This window comes from Terrapene carolina, unplaced genomic scaffold (genome assembly GCF_002925995.2).
Source record: "Terrapene carolina triunguis isolate 2854851 unplaced genomic scaffold, T_m_triunguis-2.0 Scaffold35022, whole genome shotgun sequence".
Classification (NCBI taxonomy): Eukaryota; Metazoa; Chordata; order Testudines; family Emydidae; genus Terrapene; species Terrapene triunguis.
The window spans coordinates 8,958,493-8,979,836 of record NW_020699373.1 but is presented as its reverse complement, the minus strand read 5'-3'; the positions used below and the strand labels follow the sequence as shown (position 1 = coordinate 8,979,836).

The 21,344-nt window shown below is 40.5% G+C and overlaps 1 protein-coding gene across 2 annotated transcripts in view; it reads right to left on the bottom strand.

The window, feature by feature from the left end:
• The window catches only part of LOC112117238 (lysophosphatidic acid receptor 1), a 140,288-nt gene that overhangs the window by 34,039 nt on the left and 84,905 nt on the right, over nucleotides 1-21,344 (bottom strand). For both annotated transcript variants that reach the window (XM_026646369.1, XM_024215160.3), the window contains exon 3: nucleotides 15,641-16,388. In XM_026646369.1, the coding sequence (XP_026502154.1) occupies nucleotides 15,641-16,388 (748 nt within the window). The remainder of the gene's footprint in view (nucleotides 1-15,640; nucleotides 16,389-21,344) is intronic.

The following is a 21,344-nucleotide window of genomic DNA, read 5'->3' as shown; positions in this document are numbered from 1 at the left end:
ACTGGCCCTCCTCAGTATGAAAGAGCAAAGGCCCAAGTCATAAAAACATAACCTGGCCCGTTTCCAGGCAATTCTTACATACTTTACTTGGGGAAGTGTGGAATGCACCTCTTGCCATGTAAATTAGGATTTTTGGCAACCCCTTCAAAGTATTGTTTCCATCTTAAACCAATACCCTGCATTGCACACCCGGTGGGTGGAGAGCTTCAAAGGGGACAGGTGCAGATAGGAACAGGAGTGGATAAGAGTAAAATAGGTCCATGCATACTGTTCCTCCATTTTGGAATCTCTTTCCTGAATAAAATGATTGTGAGCATGGTATTGCCTCTGCCATACCAGAGGAACCCTCAGCTGAGAGGACGAGTTACCAAACCAGAAATAAAAGGCTTGGAACAAAATTTGCATTTCTTTCTACATGCCCCAACCCTCCCGCAAACAAAACAAAACAAAACACACTTCAGCTTAATGACAGAAAAAAACAGTAACACACACACACACACACACACACACACACACCGCCACAAACCCCCCCCAAACAAACCGAAGATAAAAACCAAAAACACCACACAAAACCCAAAACAAATCCCAAACCCCAAATAAATACTTGCAGGGCACTCTATGTCTTAGCAGCCCAACAGAATCCTAGGTCTGGCCATCACCTGCCAGTTTTACCAGTACAATTATGGTGGTTAGGGTGTGATTTTTACCTAATACTGGGAAAAGTCATAGCATGGACACAATTATACTGGTCTAAAGGTGCCCTATATACTGGTATATCTTATTCCCCGTCCCTTGCAGCAATAAGATATATCAGTATAGAAGTGCTTAGACTGGTGTAACTATGTCCACATTAGGGAGGTTGTGCCATTGTATGGGGGTTTATATCAATATAATTAAAGTGGTACAACTTTCTAAATTGGATAGGCCTACACTTTTAGCCTGTGCCCTGTTCTCCTTCACCATCCTCTTTGCACAGGCTAGAATTAAGCTCCTTCTGTGTAACCCTTTCGCCAATTAAATTAGAGCAACAAAGTGAAGAAGACACCATTAATATTGAAATGTTCTCATTGTACAGTGAAAGGAAAGAAACATTTTGCCATGTGTTTATCGTACTTCTATGGTCAACTGCCTTATCACCTACGCACTTGCCCAAATGCAGGTACGCACATCAGTACATTTTCAACTTATTTTTTTTTTTTTAAACCAAAAGCAGATTCTTCAGCACCCAGAGTAGATTAATGGGGGCAACACAATTTACTTTGTACTTTAGTAATGAGCCAGTCCTTTCATTTTTCACACTGCATGTCAGTGGAATAGATAAAATGTTTCAAAACACAATTTCTGTTTCTCATTTTTAGGTTCACATAATTTATAAATCATGGGCTTTTTGTTGTAAATATGTAGCTATCATTCCTAACATATTATAGTTTCCAGAAATATGTATACAGTTATATCAATATTAAAACGTACATATTTTGACCTATGTGTTACTTACAAGACTGGCAATGAGCTGTGATCCTGACTCTACATATAAATCTGTTTCTTGGAATGTTAGCACAGCTGCACACCATTTAGATGACTGTGTTCCATAGAATTTTCTTCACTTTTTGTTACTTAATTAGGTCCCCGTATTCCAGGACAAATATTAGTAAAAAAATATGTGCACAATTTAAGTATTCTTGATGTTGCTTTGCTTGATTACAAAGTGAAAATGCATTCAACTAATTCAGGTTCATACCTAGACCCAGATAGCAATTTGCTATTTGGCTGAATGTTTCTTTTAGATATAGAATTTTTTCAAGTTATCTAATTTAGCTGTGCAAAGTAGTAGCTTCTTATGCGGACATGCAATAGACTTATATAGCACATTCATTTTAAAGGTCTGATAAGAGAACTAAACTTTATTCATTAGATAGCTAAAGGAAGAGTAAAATACATGAGTTTCAGAAAAAAACATCAAATGAAGAAAAAATAACAAACCTGTATATAAGAACTGAGCGGGTGCTGAGACCACATCAAAATCTTAAACGCACAAGCAAAAGAGTGAGTAACAGAAAAAGGAAACTACTGAATCAGAAGGAAAAAAGCTATTTTTGCGCCAGGAGATAAAAAAGCTGGAGGCCAGCAGCCTTTTACTACTTCTGAAGGCTGATTTCTTTTCTTTAAAAGTTCTCTTTCAAAAGAAAGGAGGAAATTACTTCACAAATTGTAATATATCTTTGCAATTATTCCCGGGTTGTTAATCACATGAACACACACACACACACACACACACAGCATAGAAGACTGTATCCTAATATAATAAAACGGGATTGTAGGTTTTTACTCAAATGCAAAGCTTATAAGGAAACAGTAAAAGTTATTCATTTACCCTCCCCCACTGAACTCCATTCTTAGGCTATGTCTACACAGCAACTAGACATCTGCGGCTGGCCCACACCAGCTGATTTGGGCTTGCGGGGCTTGGACTGCTGGGTTGCTTCATCGCTGACTTCTGGTCTCGGGCTGGGAGGATCCCAGAGCCCAGGCTCCAGCTGTGGGTTTTTCTTTGCTGTACAGATATACCTTTAGAGACCCATTTTCAGTCTGGTTAGTTATTATATCTTATGATTTTACACCTAAAAATACTGATTTCATTTAAAAACAATAGTAATTTACGAAGAACAAATAGACCCTCTCCTTCATTCTGATTCCCAGAAATTATTTCAACTTACTCCAATACCCAGCTGTTTCCCTGATAGTACAGTGGTCTGCAGCAGCAAACTGCCCTCTGGATACAAATGGCGCATGCCCATTTATGTAGCAAGTTTATATTTTACCTGTCCTAGTTGTAGAATGTACATGTTGCTCCGCTGGAGTATTTCTAAGGCACCTATCACCAGGGTACTTAAATTTCTCCTTTTCACAGGCATGTCGAATTCCCTGGGAATTGATTTTTTTTTAAATTAATTTCAACTAAGTATGCCTTCATTAACTCCCACAGACTCAATATTGCCAACCCTAAGCATTCCAAAATAGCGGTTCAGGCCTCAAAAATCATACAATTGTCTTTAAAATCATGAGATTTTAAAAAATAATAGATTTGGTGTTCTTTTCATTTGCCTTCTGGTTTTTGAATCCTTAGGGTTCATGCTTTCAAGTTTCTGCAACCATGAGGGATAAAAACTTCCTTTTTTTAATGAAGGCTGAGATTTTGATGTATTCATGACTCCAAGAGCTGACACCTGAAGAAAACCACCAGATCTTACAAGACTCGCAACAAAATTGCGAGACAGCAACACTGGAACCCTGATTTTGTTGTAATGGTTGCAACGCTAGAATTTGCATTGTTTGAGGTAGTTTTTAAACTTCATAGCAGCAGTAGGGCATTACTAAACTCGAGTTAGATTTCAGAGACAATACACCATTCTCAAAAATGTTAAGATATCTAGTGGCTATAAGTAACAGCCAATGGTCTACTAGTTATTTCAATAGGCCAATTTGCAAACTAACATGCAATGTATTTTGTGGCAGACACATGGGGATGTAAGGTGGGTTTGGCGACCTTTGTGAATGTAGGTAATCCTGCAAGTTATCCTGACTGACAGCAGTCGGATAACTCACATGAATGAGGATGATTTAGATGAATAGAAGGGTTGTAGGCTCAGCCTTAGACTATTACTAATTATTTGCAATTCAGTAGTACTGAGGTGCCTTAACTGCGGATCGGGCCCCAAAGTTCTAGGCAAATCACAACAAAAATATGGTCCCTACCATTAATTGCTTTCAAGCTAAGTATAAGACAAGAGGATAACAGATGGATACAAACAGGTAGGCAGAGCACATGGGAACAATGAGACCGTTATGAACAGTGGGATAAGCAGTAGAACCAACACAAGATGCCTAATCGTAATCAAAAAATTTTAATGACACCATGGCAGAGGTATTTTTAAGAAGGGATTTGAAGCAGGAAAACTGACCTATCTGAAACCCCATTTGATATGCCTATAAGAAACATGACTGCATATAACTGTGAATGTTTCCTAACATTGCTCTGCTAGACTGCAAAGAAAATGTACCTCAGACTGATGACCTGTCACATCCCAAACAAATGCCATCAATTGGAATTAGTTTTACGGTGACTCTGAAGCTTTATTTGGAGGACTGTAGGTGCGTTTGTTTATTTAGGAAAGAGATCAGTCCAGCAGAAAGGTCTGCCTGAATGCCATCACTGCTTACTATGTTTTCTTTGCAATTTTCTTCAGTCTATGGTAGATTGCACTTTCTAGAGTAGCAGGTCTGACTGACAGTAACCACACACATATATATACATGGTTCATAATTTTTCAGTGAAAGAAAAGCTGTTAAATCAAACATAGGCTGGCAGGCTAGAAATAAAGGCATCACTGAGAGAATACTTTGTGTTCACAGTGATTTGTGGATAAAGGCCGTGGAAGTGTTCCTGTTACCATAAGGGAGTGCCAACATGTCAGTCTTTGCATTAGCAACCTGCTTTCTCTATCAGCTACTGTATAGTTTTAGGCATACACTCCGCAGTGTTTCCTTTAGCAAATCTTTACCTGTACAAATAGTGTGAATGACTTGAAAGGGCCTTAAAGAGGGACTATTGGCAACATGCGTAGTGAGGTTTCCTTGGACTTTTTGTTTTATGTTATTTTTAAGCACATCAAATTTGTGAATATGTTGATGGCAATTTATTTCCATAGTGAGGCTGAAAAATCAGGCATTCACCGATTGTTATCAGTTTCTGCTTAAGTCACGTTTACAGACTTTAGTTATAGAGTTCACTATCACAGAAACAATTCCAAACACAGATGTTAAAGCCAACATTTTCAAACAAGGGTGCATTTAAATCCATATTCTGTCTCTTCTTGCAAGAGCAGAGAAAAACCAGCCACAGACATCAACATCAAATAACTCTCTCCAACACATTCCTAATTTTAAGTCTAATACTATACATACAATGGCCTGTATTCGAAAGCTAACATTTACTGACAATTTCCTATTCTATATGTTGGGAAATACAAAACTGGTATTTGACACCATTCTGTGTACTTCTGCTGACAAATGTTAACTTTAATAGCCATCACTGCATTAAGGCTATAATGAAAGGAAAGGTTATTTTTGGGTGCATCTATATATTAAAGTATTTTCTTGCTTTGCTGGAAGATCCTAAATAAATGACACCTGGAACAACTGCAAGTACTGTTTACTGTACTTTTTTATTATTAATAAAAATGAAACTCTCTCAGAAGTACACTACTAGAATTAAAAAAATCTCTCTCTCTATTTGTGACACTTTGGGCAACACATTTAGAACGAGCCAATTATCATGACTCATTTAGCACAAGAATTACACAATTTGACAAAAGTTAATAGCAGACATTTTTATTTATCTAATTTTTTCCCCAGCATTCTAGTTTTCAGTAAGGTCCTGTGGTTTTAGTTCTGTTTTCTAGTTAAGTTCTCTGAGGTACATGAAGGTCAAATGATTTGTGCAAGTTACAGTATGAGTCAGATTTGGCCTGGACAAGAAACCAAGATCCTCTTAGCTCCCAAACCCTTTGCTTTCAAACCACACGACCACATGGGAACATGTTTTCCAAAAACACGGTATTTTGGATGAAACCATATTACAAAAGTGGTATAGGCATCTTTCCTATAGTCTAAACGTCCCCCTTCTGTTTTAACAGATCCTATTGCCCTGTAACGTTGAGCGTGGGTCATTCTAAGGCCTGAGGTCTAAATCAAAGAGTTTTACTTGTGTTCTGAAATATCACATGTAGATCTTCTTATACCCACTGAATCTCTAGTTATGAGTTACATACTTGGCCACCCCTTCACAGCATCACAGATCTTCCCATTGCTCACTAAGATCTTTGGGGTAGAGAGATTCTCTCACAAAAAGGTCTCAACCTCTAGTATTTTGGAGGTGTCAAGATAGACAAGTACATCGTTGTATGTAGTGTTGTCATAGACATGTTGGGCCTTGGATATTAAAGAGACAAAGAGGGTGATGATCTTTTATTGAACCAACTTCTGTTGGTGAGAGAGACAAGTTTTCAAGCTTACAAGAGCAGCTCTGTGTAAGCTCAAAATCTTGTCTCTCTCACCAACAGAAGTTAATCCAATAAAAGATATTACCTCACCATCCTGTCTCTCTAAGTACATCCTTGGCTGCAATGCCACTGAAGGAGAGTAGTTTACTCAGAACTATTTCATTTCCTTTAGGTGGGGCTTTCAGCAGCTATGTTTCACTCCTCAGCCAACTGTTCGTTATTTCAACTTTGCCCAGCAGAAAGCGTTATTTTCTGTACTCCAGCTGCAAGGATATGCCCAATATTTTTGTTGTTAATGCATGTTAACTATGCGCACTGATGGGACAAATAGGCCCCAAAGCCTCAATTTTGCTATTGAAAGAAATCCATTTAAAGAGATCCTAAAAAGTGCTTTTAAACTAAGAGTCTCTACAAGTCACTATTCCAAGATTCTTTACCAAGAACTGAACTTGGAGAAAGAGTACAGAACAAGGAGGTTTACTCAAGATTCATCTTTATCCCATGCATTGTTGAATGCTTCAGAGTTTCCATTTTCCCGCCAATATGTGGCTCCCTACAAAAGATATTAATCTGAACTGAATTTAGGAAAAGATCTTTTATAAATGAGGCATCATTTCCTCCCACAGGGATTCGTCCATCCCTCCTCCACCCACCAATCCCCAAATATAAAACCACATGCTTGCTTTAGGCACTGACAGAAGTTCTTCAAACCATAGTCTCAAAGGAACCCAAGAGGAAAATAAATCTGTTCTATTAAGTCAAAGGGGCCAAACTTCCACAAGGTTTCTCCCATGGTGAAGCCATGAATTCAACAAGGATATTTAGAATATTTTAGAGAAAAGTTGTTTACTCAAGATGCATTAGTTTTACTTGTGGATGTAGTAGATTTCACCGGGAGGGGCAGTGGGGAAAGAAAGAAATATCTATAGCTTTAAACTGTCAGAACATCAAACCAGATTTAGGGTTCACAGAAAGGACTTGCCACAGCATTTTCTAAACTCTAAGTTCAAATTACAGTTGCTTCAGTTATGTGAGCTAGCATTGGTTTGTTTTTGGAAAACAAAACTGTTGTGAAGCCTCGAGTCAGACATATGCCAACAGTGTGCAATATGTCAATCTCCATTATTTTGAGGATCAAGTAGACCAGCAGAATTCATTTTTATTAAAGTATCATCCTTGACAGCCAAACAAGTATTAAATTAGTTATAATAAAGCTGATTTCATGGAGAATAAGAGATGAATGATAACGAGTTGCAAGAAAATAAATTCCATTAGGAGTGCCAATTGAGTCAAATTGAGAGAGATTCTTTATGGAAAGAGTGCATGCAATAATGGTGTTTTTTTCCTCAAACCAAAACACTAAGTGACTTTCAAAACTCAGGTTATTTTTCTGGCCTCTGATAAGTATTTACAGGCTATGGGCCAGATCCTCAGGTCTGAATAACTCCAGTGACTTGAATGCGGCTATCTAGATTTACAGCTGAGAATCTGGACCTATAGTTTGCTGACTTAACAATTGCAAAACAGTTTTTTAATTTCCCATGTATTATGACTGGGTCTAAACCAGTTAGTACAATAGTCAAGATATATTAAACAGGAAAAAAAAACCAGGAAAGATTTTATGCCTGGGCTGGTAAATTATCTGCCTACTCTTTCCATGATGACAGTAATGACAAAAATTCAAGACATGTATGGCAAACTATATGGCAAAGATATAGTATAGCTGGATTTTCCTCTTCTATCATCCTCACAAACTGATTGTACTCAACCTTTTACATAACAATACTCAGAATTTTATGCAGGAAACATGCAAACAAGTGCTGCATTATAAAACTAGCAGCATAGATCATCTTTAATAAAAAAAAAGCAAGAAGTATAGCAGCTACTTCCCTCAATTAGAGCTTAGACGTGTGTTAGTTTTAAGTCACAATTGCTCTGAAAGTGCTTACATGAAATCATAAAAAAAACCCAAATCAAACGACATCAAACACAAAAATGCGAAGTAAAAGCAAAAATCAGACCTCTCTCAAACATATTTAAAATGCAGAAATCCTTAAGGTATCAAATTTGATTTCACTTTTTCATTCAAATAGTATCTTTGATGGTATAATATAATAGTTATCAGACATGTACCATATCCGTCATTTATAACTGATGATTTTACAGTACATTACAAACTCATTGTTTCTTCACATATAAATATGTACAGTGTAATAAGAGAATTAATCCTATGAAATACATTAGATAGGATCAATTTAGTCTATAGATCATCAGCTGCAACTTCCCAGTTTACTCGACCGTGGGCTAAATTCACAGTCTATGCACTTTTAAAATATACCGATCTAAAAACACCCGGAGACTAAATACTGCTCCTCCTGTTTTAGAACAGAAAGTCATTGATGGCCAGACTCCGACTCCTGATGCCAATTCCTGAGTTTACAGAACTTGTTTTCCCTTTAGGCCTGAATCAACATACAAACAGCATTACTGTGTAGAGTTGGCGATGGATGAACAAGCCCCTCACACTGAAGAGATTCTACTGTGCTTCCCAATTCCAGGAGCACCCCGGTTCTTAAAGTTGCCCTTTGCAGAGTGGGTTGTGGAAAGCAGAGCCCCCCACCAATACCACAACTGCCTTCTCTATGAAGATTAAAAGAAAACCCTTAACAACCCTTCAAATCAGGCCATGCCTGCTAAATTGAACAATGCTTTAAAGTTAAGAAGAGAAGCGCATTTTCAATGTTCTCCTGGGGGCGGGGACAGATCAGCACCCAGGTCGCACTCTCCAGCAGCACCTGGCCTAGGCCGGGGAAGCTAACGATCCAATCAGTGGACCATATTCAGTGATGAATCCTGGTCACGTGCCACCTGAGGCACATTGCACATACGCTAAGAAGAATGATCTCAGGGAAAATGATATTAAGGCTTCAGTGCTTTTTGTGTCACAAACTCTACAGGCACAGGATGAACAGATGAAACCATGAGTTTCCAGTCAACAGGGTGCCAAGTTAAATCCTTGCTCTACTAAAAGATCCTGATATTGACGCGTCGCACGACTACAACATAGTGTTTGATTTCGACCATAGGAATAATGGTCTATTGGCAGAGAAGGTCTGCCAGAGTTTAAGTAAAGCCACAGCCAAGCTCTGCCTAGACAATATTGCCTTCACCATAGTCCCTGAGTCCACTCACCTGAGAGCTGATAAAATCCAGCTAATAACAAGTTCTGTCAGTGGCCTTAAGATTTAAGGACGTAATAGACATTCGTGAAAAGTAAGCATTCACCATCATATGAGCTGTGTCTATATGCCAGCTCAAACACTTGTGAGGTGCACTGTATGTCAGTGACTGCAGACAGACAGCATACGTATTGAAAACATCTTTTTAAAAAGTCAGTCTCCACAGTATTGGCTGGTTTTCATCCTACCATGTAACAACTGCATGTCAACCAATCAATCACCTGGTTAGGGGACAAGTTACTGATAATACAGTGGAATTTGCTTTAACCAACTGCATATGTCGAGAAGTAGGTGACTTCCTGCTACATTCCTTTAACCAAGCAAAATGAAAATTAACCCCAGCCCTGAGGATTAATTAGGTTCGCAAGAGCTCGCTATATTACTTTAGTTATTGTCTGCCGCATTTCATTTCAGTTTGGTACCCTGGTTGTGAAAGTTTCAGAGTCAGTACAAAAAATTAAAGTCTCTTGTGCAATTCATAACTGTGGCAGGAAAAAAACCCCGTCAACAAGCAGTTCTACCCTTCCAGATGTTTACCCTGAACTTCCAGATGTTTCCATCACATTTATCTCTCCATTGCAATAGCAAGGAGATGCGTTTAAAGAAAGCGACACTCCTTTATGGTAAAATGGTTAACAACTAAAATTCATTATAATCCTGCGCCCATCTCTATTTCCAAGTCTTGCAGGTTAAACCAAACTGATCACTCTCACACACTGCCAGTGCCCTTACATTTCAGAGAAAACAAATCATGCAGGTTTTCCAGTTCCCAGGGAGTCTAGGTGCAAGCAATCAGGAATTCATTGCTTGCTCCACCTATGTCACGGAAGGCAGCTACGGAGTTAAAGTCAATATACATAACTAATTTTGGTAAAATAATATTGACAATGTGCAGGAAGGGAGGCTAAAAGAGGAAGGAATAAATCTGTGGCTCAGTTATAGGCAACTTTGTCACACTTCTATCATTTAATTGGGAAGAGTTGTTACTATAATTTCAATGTCAGACACAAGAGCCCAGTTCTGCAAACTCTGATTACTGGCTGTAGTGTTTGCTATTTTGAGTAGCCCCACTGACTCCCTCCTATGGAAGCACAGTAGCAATACCACACTGCATTATGGATAGCCTCTAATGAGACTGCATGTGCGCCACGAATGACCCTCACTATTAGTTCATTTGTATTACCATAGAGCAGCGGTTCTCAAACTGTAGGTTGGGAACAAAGTGGGTTGCGACCCCGTTTTAATGGGGTCGCCAAGGCTGGCATTAGACTTGCTGGGTCCCGGGGCCCAAGCCCCCCGCCTGTGCCCAAAGCCGAAGCCCGAGCCCCACCACCCGGGACCCAAGTGCAAGGGCTTCGGCCCTGGGCAGCGGGGATCAGGTTACAGGCCCTCTGCCTGGGGCTGAAGCCCTTGGGCTTCGACTTCGCTTCCCCCCTTCCGTGGCCTGGGGTGGCAAGGCTTGGGCTTCAGCTTTCCCCCCCTCCCCGCCAATCCTGGACAACAGGGCTCAGGCGGGCTCAGGCTTTGGTCCCCCCTCCTGGGGTCATGTAGTAATTTTTGTTGTCAGAAGGGGGTTGTGTTGAAATGAAGTTTGAGAACCCCTGCCATAGAGACTATGGAGAGAGAGTCCCTGCCATAGAGACTATGGAGAGAGAGTCCCTGCCATGAACAGCTAACTTTTTAAATAGATAAGACACTTTTTTGCTCACCCTGTGTGTATCCCCATGTTACAGATAGGAAACTGAGAAACAGAGATTAAGGGCCAGTTTTTTAAATGTCTTTATCCATCTAAATATGCAGATATATCCTTAGTGCTTTTAGGAATTCCACTCGCAACCTATCTGTATACTTAGACACCTAAATAGCATTTAAAAAATCTGGCCGTAAGTAATTTTTCCAAAGTCACACAAGTAGTCTAAGATCATGCTAGGAATTGAACTTAGATCTCTGGATTCCTGGCTCAGAGCTTTAATACCTGTCTTTCTCATATAGCAGTGAATGTTTCCAGCCCTGCATTTGGCTAGTGAAGAAGATTCAAACCCAATAGGAAAACTGGTTTAACTTCGTCCTAAAAGAGTGTTCGAAGATGAGCAATAAAAAGGAAAAGATGCATGTTTTAAGCTTGTTATATCAGTTAGATTCTTTCTGCAAATTCCCTTTTCTACTTTAATAACACACTGCAATTATGAAATGCTTTCGGTATGATTTGAGTCTCAGCCTAACCGAGACCCAATTTTACGTCTGTGTTTGTTATATGAATCAATTCTGCATAAGCCCCAAAGCAAAAAGGCATCTTATGGAGAAAGAGCTTTATATTCTTGTTAAATTACAGATTTCAAAAGGAGCCTTGTTAAAAGAAAGGACTCAACTATGAAATCACTTCCTTCTGTTTAAAATATTTTACTCAAGGAAAAAACACAAAAGGGCATGAAAAACAAAAAAAGCAAAAAAAAATCTGTTTTCTGCTTTGACTCAGTCCCAGGATTCAACATCCTAGCAGCTCTGTGGGATGACGCAGTGTGCCAGCTCCCGACCGCTCCAGCCAGAGCTTCAAGCCCTCTTAGTCATTGGGAAAACAATGAGTCCTCTTATGCAACTCAATTGGATTGCACCTCACACATGCTGACAGCATAGCCATCAGAAGAGGATTTTTTTTTTCTTGTGGGTGGCTGTCCTCTTGGAGCAAGGCAATGAGATGTGGGGATGGAAGACAGTGGTAGGCATTTACTGGGGCTGATAAACAAGAAGTTCTTTTGTTTATCTGCCTCCCCTTGAAACTGCAGTAAGGACGGATGAAAAAAATTGTACGCTCATTGGCTAACTTCAGAAAGACCAGTTTATGTAAGTTTAGAAATCAAGTGAAAGAATCCCTTGTTGACTGACTTACAGGGTGGTTATTTATGGATTCAGAGGACCACAAAAAGATCAACATTACATCTCTTTCCAGTGTTCGTTGATTTATATTTGAGGATTCCTCTAGAGTCCCTTCCCTGCATTTTTCATTTTTCATTCTGATCCTCACCTTACCCTCCCCCCATTGCTCCAAAGCAGCTCTGTGCTGAGCAAACCCAATCTTCCAGTTCAAGAGGGCTAGCACGCACCAACTGAGTCAGCTGCAGGGAATTTCAGGGGAGAAGATCTTTTGAGAATAAAACGAAGGCACTTCCTTTCCCCTCTCTCTGTAGAGGGGCAGAGCTTTGCCTCAGACTTTAATGCACTACATTGCATTAACAGCTAGACCACCAAGAAAGCCCAAGTTCTCCTCTTCTGTGTAATGTATTGAGGCAGAAAGAGAAAGCTGATTTGGAAAGAGCCAAGTAGCATAGAGATAAACATTCCATGAGCTTTTCCACACGGGTCTGAAAATATATGTTATCCCAAGGCTGGGAAAACCAATCCCAGCACAGTTTCCCTGCAGTGTTCTTGTGCGGTAGGTTTGCTATACAGAAAGACATTTAGAAGCTGCTACAACTGAAATCAAGCTCATTTCGCTCACCATGAACATTTGCAACCAGACCTAAAAGCAGGCCTCTAGAAGTAAAGATTATGTTACCCCCTTTCTCTTCCCGCCCCCCATTCGGCAGTCTGATTTCTTACCGAGATCCATACTGGCGAATAATATAGTGCGGTTATAGAAAGCTATGCTTTGAGAGTCTCATTGGAAAGCCCAGCTAGAAACTTCCACCTCTATTTGTTGTGCACTGGCTGCATGAAAGGCATCACTCACTGGCTGATGGATCACCATTAATCCATGCCAACAAACTGTTGCCCTTAATACTGAGGAATAACTAATCTGAGAATTAGAGGAAAGTAAACCTGAAGGCCAGAGTCCAAATGCATCTGGAGGCCAAAGTGGGAAAGCTAAGTCCATGTTTGATACGTAGGCAAGTGCGCTGATTTTCAGAAGTGCTCAGCATCGGTGACTGTACAGGTCGTCAACGTCTATGAAATTCATGCAACCTCTTCAAGTCCCTCATTCAGTAAAGCATTTAAATATGTGCTTAAGACCCAATGGGATTTAAGCACATGCTTAAGTCCTTTGCTGAACTGGGGCCTGGATGGTTAACTTTAGAGACGCAAGTTTGAATACGTTGGCCTCAAATATTAATTTTTACTTTTTTCAGTAATCCTTACAGTGGTCATCGCTATGAAATCAGCATTTGCAAAACACAGCCACAAAGGCGATAGCTATAATAATTGTGTGGCTATGGTTGCTGAATGTTGACTTTTAATTGGCTTCTACAGATAAGGATAATTACTGGAACACACTGGTCGTCTACCTACTTCAGTCCCTTGGTCCCCACAGTGACCAATGTCAGATACTCCAGAAGAAGCCCCCCATACATACAGCTAATGGCAATAATACACCCAGTAGAGTGGTACAATGAGTTCCTTCCTGACCCCAGCTAGCAGTCAGCCCAATACCCTGGCTCATGAGGATTCACAGCCCTCGTAGATTGTCCTAGCGAGTGTAACTACAGCTTCTATTTTTCATGTAAGCATCTAATCTCTTTTGAAAAGGCTACTTCAAGTCCTATACTTAATATCCTGTGACACACAGGATACACATTTCATAAAAGAGTTGGCCATACAGTAAAACAAACATAGTAAAGTGCTGGTAACCTGAGAACTGCATTCATTATTGTTTTTTAAGGAAAGCAATTTTATTTATAAGACTGCTCAAGAAGTGTTTTATGGGACTACAGCCAGGTCTACACTAGCACTTATGTTGGCAAAACTTTTGTTGCTCAGAGGTGTGAAAAAAACCACTCCCCTGAGCAACACAAGTTTTGCTGGCATAAGCACTCACATGAGCATCTGCCACCGACATAGCTACCACCGCTTGTTGGGCCTGCTTTTATTATGCCAACGGGAGAGCTCTCTCCTGTCGGCGTACTGCAGGCACACAAGTGGCACAGCTGTATTGGCATTAACTACCAAATTAGATTTACTCAGTATTTTTTACTCTTTCAAAGCACTGCTAAAAATGCTTACTATTTGTCTGGTTTACGAGATTTAACCAGCCAGTTATATGACAGGAAGTGCTTTACTGCTACGCAGTTGGAAAGAGTGGCAGTTCATCCAAAAGGGAAAATATAGATTTGCTTTCGGAAGATATGCTCAGAGCTGAAGCTTTCTTCTGAACCTCATCTGCCTGCCTGAATTTGGTGAAAGGGAGGTAGAACAGGTTGGGTTTAAAAACAGCATTGAGTGCAGTAGAGCAGTCCATGAATCAAGGGAAAGTTTACCTATTTTATCCTTCCCAACTCAAAATAATTTTTCTACCTTAGAGAGAAAAGCAAAACATGATAATGATGCAAGTAAACAGAGAATACAGTAACATGGATTGTTAGTAAATTTCCAGCTTGTTCTTGCTATGGCACAGAGACATTTGCTCCTCTACCCAAGTGTTAGATAAGTGAGCACACCAACACTTACCTGCTTGTATTCATGAAACTAAAGCACAGATTCTTGCCTCTTGCTCCAAGATTAATCAGCAGGCAGTTAAATATAAACTTCCATCAATTCATGTTAATGTAACTAATATATAACAAAGATGTCCATGCATTTGAACATTATATAACAGAGATCTGAACCTAGCTAGACATATTTTCACTTCACTTAGTGAGATTTAATAGTTTTTGACAACATCTGTCACTGAACAGAGGGAATGGTTTTGTGTCACATAAGCAAGTCAAGCATTTGTTACCTGGACTATCTCCAAATATGGCAACAGATACCTGTGAGAACGTGCCATTTCTTGAGCAACAAGAAATGGAAAACACAGCGGGTACTTACCTAGGAGATGAAAAGCATGCAGCAAGTAGCAGCTATCTCTGTGCCACTTCTGTGCTGCAGCTGCTTAGCTCTGCCAAATACACAGGCCTAGCACCAGGAAGACATGCAGGGGATAACGTTTCTATGAAAGAGGGTATGTCTGCATTGGGGAGGTTTATAATGGACCAGGAAATGTAAGTGAAGCTGCTCCTGGGGAAGGGGCTGTTTTTGCCTTGTGTATATCAGCATTATAATCCACGTCCTGTTTTCCATCACTCCCTGAAGTGTTCCCCTTAAAAAAATTATATTACCAGGACAGATGTTGAATTATAGAATGATTGAGGTTTAGAGATCACTGCCATAAATATGATAATTCCAAGAGTGATATGAACACTTGGTGTTCGCTCGCTCCTCACTCCCTTTCCCATCCCCCACAAATTTATGATGTGCCAATGGGAATGTTGGGCATGCATGTTCCAGTTCTCCTCTAGCACTAATGAAATGTTTTATTAACTTACGCTACGGGAAACAGAGAAGAACATTTTTGCTGAAGTAGATACTCACCAAGCACAATGACCACGGTCTTCAGGAGACTCATCATGGTGTCCCGATTTCTGCGGGGCCCAGAACTGTGTCTGGACATTCTCATAGTCCTTTGGCGGACATACCCAAAGATATGAGCATATAGGACCACCATAACCAAAAAAGTGACCAGGTTGAAAACAGCCCAGAAAACCAAGTAAGAGTCACTATAGAGTGGCGCCATATTGGAGCAGTGAGTGATATCACAGATACAGTTCCAGCCGACACTTGGTATAGCACCCATCACAATGGCCATCGTCCAGATGACAACAATTACTACCACTACTCGTCGGTTGCTCATCCGAGTATGCAGCTGCATTCGGAAGACCGTAATATGCCTCTCAATAGCAATGGCCAGCAAATTGGCTACAGAGGCCGTCAGGCTAGTGTCAATGAGACCCTGGCGAAGAAGCCAGGTGCTTACAGTCAATCTTCTAGTGTTGGGTCCCGTGTTGAACATTAGGTAAAAGTAGGCCAGCCCTGCAAAGAAGTCTGCAGCAGCTAAGTTCGCCATTAAGTAATAAATAGGAAAGTGGAAGCGGCGGTTGACATAAATAGCCACCATAACTAAGAGATTGGCTAGCATTATGAAGATACAGACGGTAATACCCAGTCCCATCACAAGCTTGCTGACAGTGTTCCATTCAGTGGCTAAGTATTTTCCACTCCGGTTATAAAAGAAGGCAATGTTTTCATTGTAGTAGCACTGGGGTTCACTCATGACTGTGGACTGAAAAAAAAAGAAGAGAAAACAGACATCAGAACTGAAAGCAGCATTCCAGTGACTGCAAACTTGCCTCTACAAGTAAGGCACATTCTGAAAAAAGGAAACATGAATAATTCTGCAGACAATGTATTTAAATTCATATCCAAGATGACATTACAATTGTTTCAGAGTGGTAGCTGTGTTAGTCTGTATCAGCAAAAAGAACGAGGAGTCCTTGTGGCATTTTAGGGTATGTCTTCACTACTGGCTGGATCGGCGGGCAGTGATCGATCCAGCAGGGTTCGATTTGTCGTGTCTAGTCTAGACGTGATAAATAGATCCCTGAGCGTTCTCCTGTTGACTCCTGTACTCCAGCTCCGCGAGAGGCGCAGGCAGAGTCGACGGGGGAGCAGCAGCAGTCGACTCACCGCAGTGAAGACACCACGATAAGTCAATCTAAGTACATCAACTTCAGCTATGTTATTGACGTAGCTGAAATTGCATAACTTATATTGATCCCCCCACCCAGGGTAGACCAGGCCTTAGAGACTAACAAATTTATTTGGGCATAAGCTTTCATGGGCTAAAACCCACTTCCTCAGATGCATGCAGTGGAAAATACAGCAGGAAGATATATATACACACACAGAGAACATGAAAAAATGAGTGTTGCCATACCAACTCTAACGAGACTAATCAATTAAGGTGGGCTATTATCAGCAGGACAAAAAAAACTTTTGTAGTGATAATCAGGATGGCCCATTTCAAACAGTTGACAAGAAGGTGTGAGTAACAGTAGGGGAAAAATTAGCATGGGGAAATAGTTTTTACTTTGTGTAATGACCCATCCACTCCCAGTCTTTATTCAAGCCTAATTTAACGGTGTCCAGTTTGCAAATTAATTCCAGTTCCGCAGTTTCTCATTGGAGTCTGTTTTTGAAGTTTTTTTGTTGGAGAACTGTGACTTTTAGGTCTGTAATTGAGTGACCAGGGAGGTTGAAGTGTTCTCCGACTGGTTTTTGAATGTTATAATTCTTGACGTCTGATTTGTGTCCATTTATTCTTTTGCATAGAGACTGTCCGGTTTGGCCAATGTACATGGCCATGCTAATTTTTCCCCTACTGTTACTCACACCTTCTTGTCAACTGTTTGAAATGGGCCATCCTGATTATCACTACAAAAGTTTTTTTTGTCCTGCTGATAATAGCCCACCTTAATTGATTAGTCTCGTTAGAGTTGGTACGGCAACCCCCATTTTTCAGCCAGCTCTACTCACTATGTACAAACCTGTACTTTTAGCATGACTAACATGTTAGAACTAAGTATGTGCACAACTGGGAAACAGAACTAGTGGGTGGAGCGGAGCAAAAACAGAACCTGAAAGATTTCTTTGGAATTATTAAAAGTTATTTCCACTAATGTTTATTTGTGAAAGTCAACACTATTAGGAAAATTCCTGTAAACCAACATGGCAAAAACTTTCCCTGTAGACACAAAACGTGTTGCACAACAGGTAAAACTTAAGTTAAGGAATAAAAATGTCCTTTTAGTTGCAATAATTTTACCCTCCACCCTAACCACTGCTCAGCAGGCTGAGCTTAACTTTTATAACTCTCCAAATAAAGCCCTTTCCTAGAAGTTTGGCCTTTAAGTCCTAATTATTTAGCAATTAAAAACTCTGATAGAATCCCTCAATTGAATAGGGCAGGGGTCGGCAACGTTTGGCACGCGGCTCGCCAGGGTAAGTACCCTGGCGGGCTGGGCCAGTTTATTTACCTGCTGACGCGGCAGGTTCGGCCGATCGCGGCCCCCACTGGCCGCGGTTCGCCGTCCCGGGCCAATGGGGGCGGCGAGAAGCGGCGCGGGCGAGGGATGTGCTGGCCGCGGCTTCTCACCGCCCCCATTGGCCCGGGACGGCGAACCGCGGCCAGTGGGGGCCGCGATCGGCCGAACCTGCCGCGTCAGCAGGTAAATAAACTGGCCCGGCCCGCCAGGGTGCTTACCCTGGCTAGCCGCGTGCCAAACATTGCCGACCCCTGGAATAGGGCAACTCATGTTCAGTGGGTAACTTCAGTAGGACAGACTTAAGGACATAACACGTATGGCTTTAAATTCTTTGTTTAAAGATTGTGAGCGAATAATAGGTCAAGTATAAAAGCCCTTGGGAGAGAGGGGAAGTCGTATAGGATTTAATTAGTGAACATTATAAAAAGCTTTGCCAGAATCTGCATTATTATATGAATACCAGACTTGTTGCAAATTTTACAGGAGTAAACTGGATGAAGTTCTAATGCCTGTGTTACGCAGCAGGTCAGACTAGATGATCTAATGGTGCCTTCTGGTCTTAAATCTATCAATGACTGTTCTCTGTTGCATTCATGCACTAAGTTTAGTGGCTGGAATTTCTTTTTCAGATAGTCAATACCTATATTTATGGTCTGAGCTTCACTGTTGCCTCTCCGCAGCTGATTAGGAAAGCCAGTTTTCCTTGCAAATATAGTTTTGAGGATTACATTTTTGTAGTTGTTCTGCAAAATAGAGCTAACTGAAAAAATGCAATCCATATAACAGTTGAGTGTATAGCATTGTCCCCTTCCTGTCAGAACCCCCACCATTCCAAACACACATAAGCAAGCTATGATAAAATCAATGCATTACAGGTAGCAATGTTAAGTGTAATGTATCTCAGTTATGTATGAAAAGCCAATCACCAAGCCAGCAGGAAATATATGTACACACAATGCATATATGAATATAGGGTATGCCTAAACTAGGATTGGTTAAATTCAGGAATGCTATAGAACTTGAGTATCCTAACAAGTACCTGACTGTGGAGTCTAATAATACTAAAGACAGTGGGACACAGTGCTCTACAAACTGCTCTTTCGAGGAGTTTCAAAGGAAAGAGCTTTGCTTTTCAGTGGATGCTAGTCTAAAGTCTGTAATTGCTGGCAAGAGTCATCACTATTCCCAAGGGAAAGAAAGGCATTTCCACATTTCAGACATGCAGGTGTTTGCTCTTGAGAAGAAAAAAGGCAACTGATTCATGGTCACTCTTGGAGTTTTAAGAGACGTCAAGAGGCACATCTGGGATAGCAATCAGGTGTGGTTTGCTGACATAGTTCAAACAGGGGAGATTGCAGCTGATCAGCTCTCCTCATTCCAGCACACATCTTTATAGAAGAGTTAACCACCCATCTACTGACTCTGAGATTCCAAGGCAATGCATTTATATACTGAATAGTTCTACATGACAGCTTATGGCCAAGCAATAAAAGAATAGGGGATGTCTTTGGACATCCAAAGGGTTAACCTAACATAATGGCATAAGCAAACAGACAGGCCCGTTCCCAGCTCCTGCCCCTTCAGGAAAGAGGCAGGGACGTTTATATTTTAATTTCCTGAAGTTTCACTCTCAGCATTTCATAGCCTAGTTAAAAACAGATGTTCAAGGTCCTAAACTTTACCTTATCCATTTAATAGATGATTTCAGCAGAAGTTGATTTAAACTGAATTGCAAATGTTCATTTTAAATACATCTTTATAATGTTCAGGAAATAAGTGTATTATGAAGCATAGATGAGACAAATGAAAGGCAGAAGAGAAGGAAGCCAGACTCAGAGTACCTGGTTAATCACATCAGGCTGAGCTTAGTTCTCAAAGAGCCAATTCCTCCCGATAAAATAAAATAAAACAATTTGTTAAGAGACCGTCACATTTGTAAGATCGTATTTATTAAAACATTAGTAGAAATGGTTCTAACCAAAGTAAGAGAGGGCCAGGAGATTCAGTACTCAGATTTAATAAATAAAATTCACTCTGCCCCTCTAACCAATGCCCAATCTTCACTCTTACAGGAAACTTACGGTACTTTGCACAGGGCTCAAAGATTGCTATTTCCTATCTTTTTCCTTTAGACTCATAACTTCCCTTTTTGAAAGACCCCACTAGGGCCAAATCATTGATATCATCTTGTGACCACCTAGTAGGATATAGTGGGGTGGGGAACCAACATCCTGCCTCAGCTACTCTCCCTCCTCTGCCAGGTGCGTGAAAAACCTGGTATTAAGAGAATTGCAACAGCATCCATTCCATCTCTCTGGGGAATGGCACAGGAGCAGCTCAGGGGCCAGCCAAGAGGAGCCAGTGAGTCAAGAGGACAAGGATATCTGAGGTTGGTGAAGATTCCATCACCACCTTTTCTCTTCTGGTAGAAAATGGGAGTGAGAGGAGGTGCTGGCTGGCTAGAGCAGGAATTTGAGATAAGAGCTCTGGAAATTCACTGCAGCAAGACTGGGAACAATCTGATTTTCAGGGTGAAAAGCAAATGCTGACAAATTTTCAGAACACTAGCAATTGACTGATATTTTCTAAATGAAGCATACGTTAGCACAGGGAGGGTCTGAAGGGTTAATGGTCACGGTATATAAACCCTGCTGGGACCTGACAGTTTTCAAAGCTCATTAGTGAACAGCTCTAAAATTAGCTACCCAGCCTAACTAAAAAAGAACACTCCAGTGCGTTATTTTTTTTTATTTCTCATTGTGTCATCTTCAGACCTGAGAAATTCCAGAATGAGCCATTTTCCAGTGTTACTTCAGGTACAATTGAATATTTAAAAACTGAAAAGATCAAACAAAATTTCAAAATCCCCCCAAAAAAGTTTTATCAACAAAGCTCATCTCCAATTAAAATTAAAAATTCTGCCACATTTTTCTTACGTTGTTAGAAAACATGCAGAAGGGATGGCGGCTTCTTGGCTTTTTTAAATGTTGAGGGAGGGATCAAAATCATGCTTATAACAAAACATCAAATAAAACTCAAGGCCTGACATTTTGCAAAGGGATTCAACTTGTATGCAGCCTTCTTGAAGCCAATGAAACTCAGAGCAGACTGATTGCTTTTGCAAGATGAAATCTTAACTACCTTGCTCCCTAATTAACAAAGACCCCTGAGAGAAGCAGTAATCTGAATGCCCT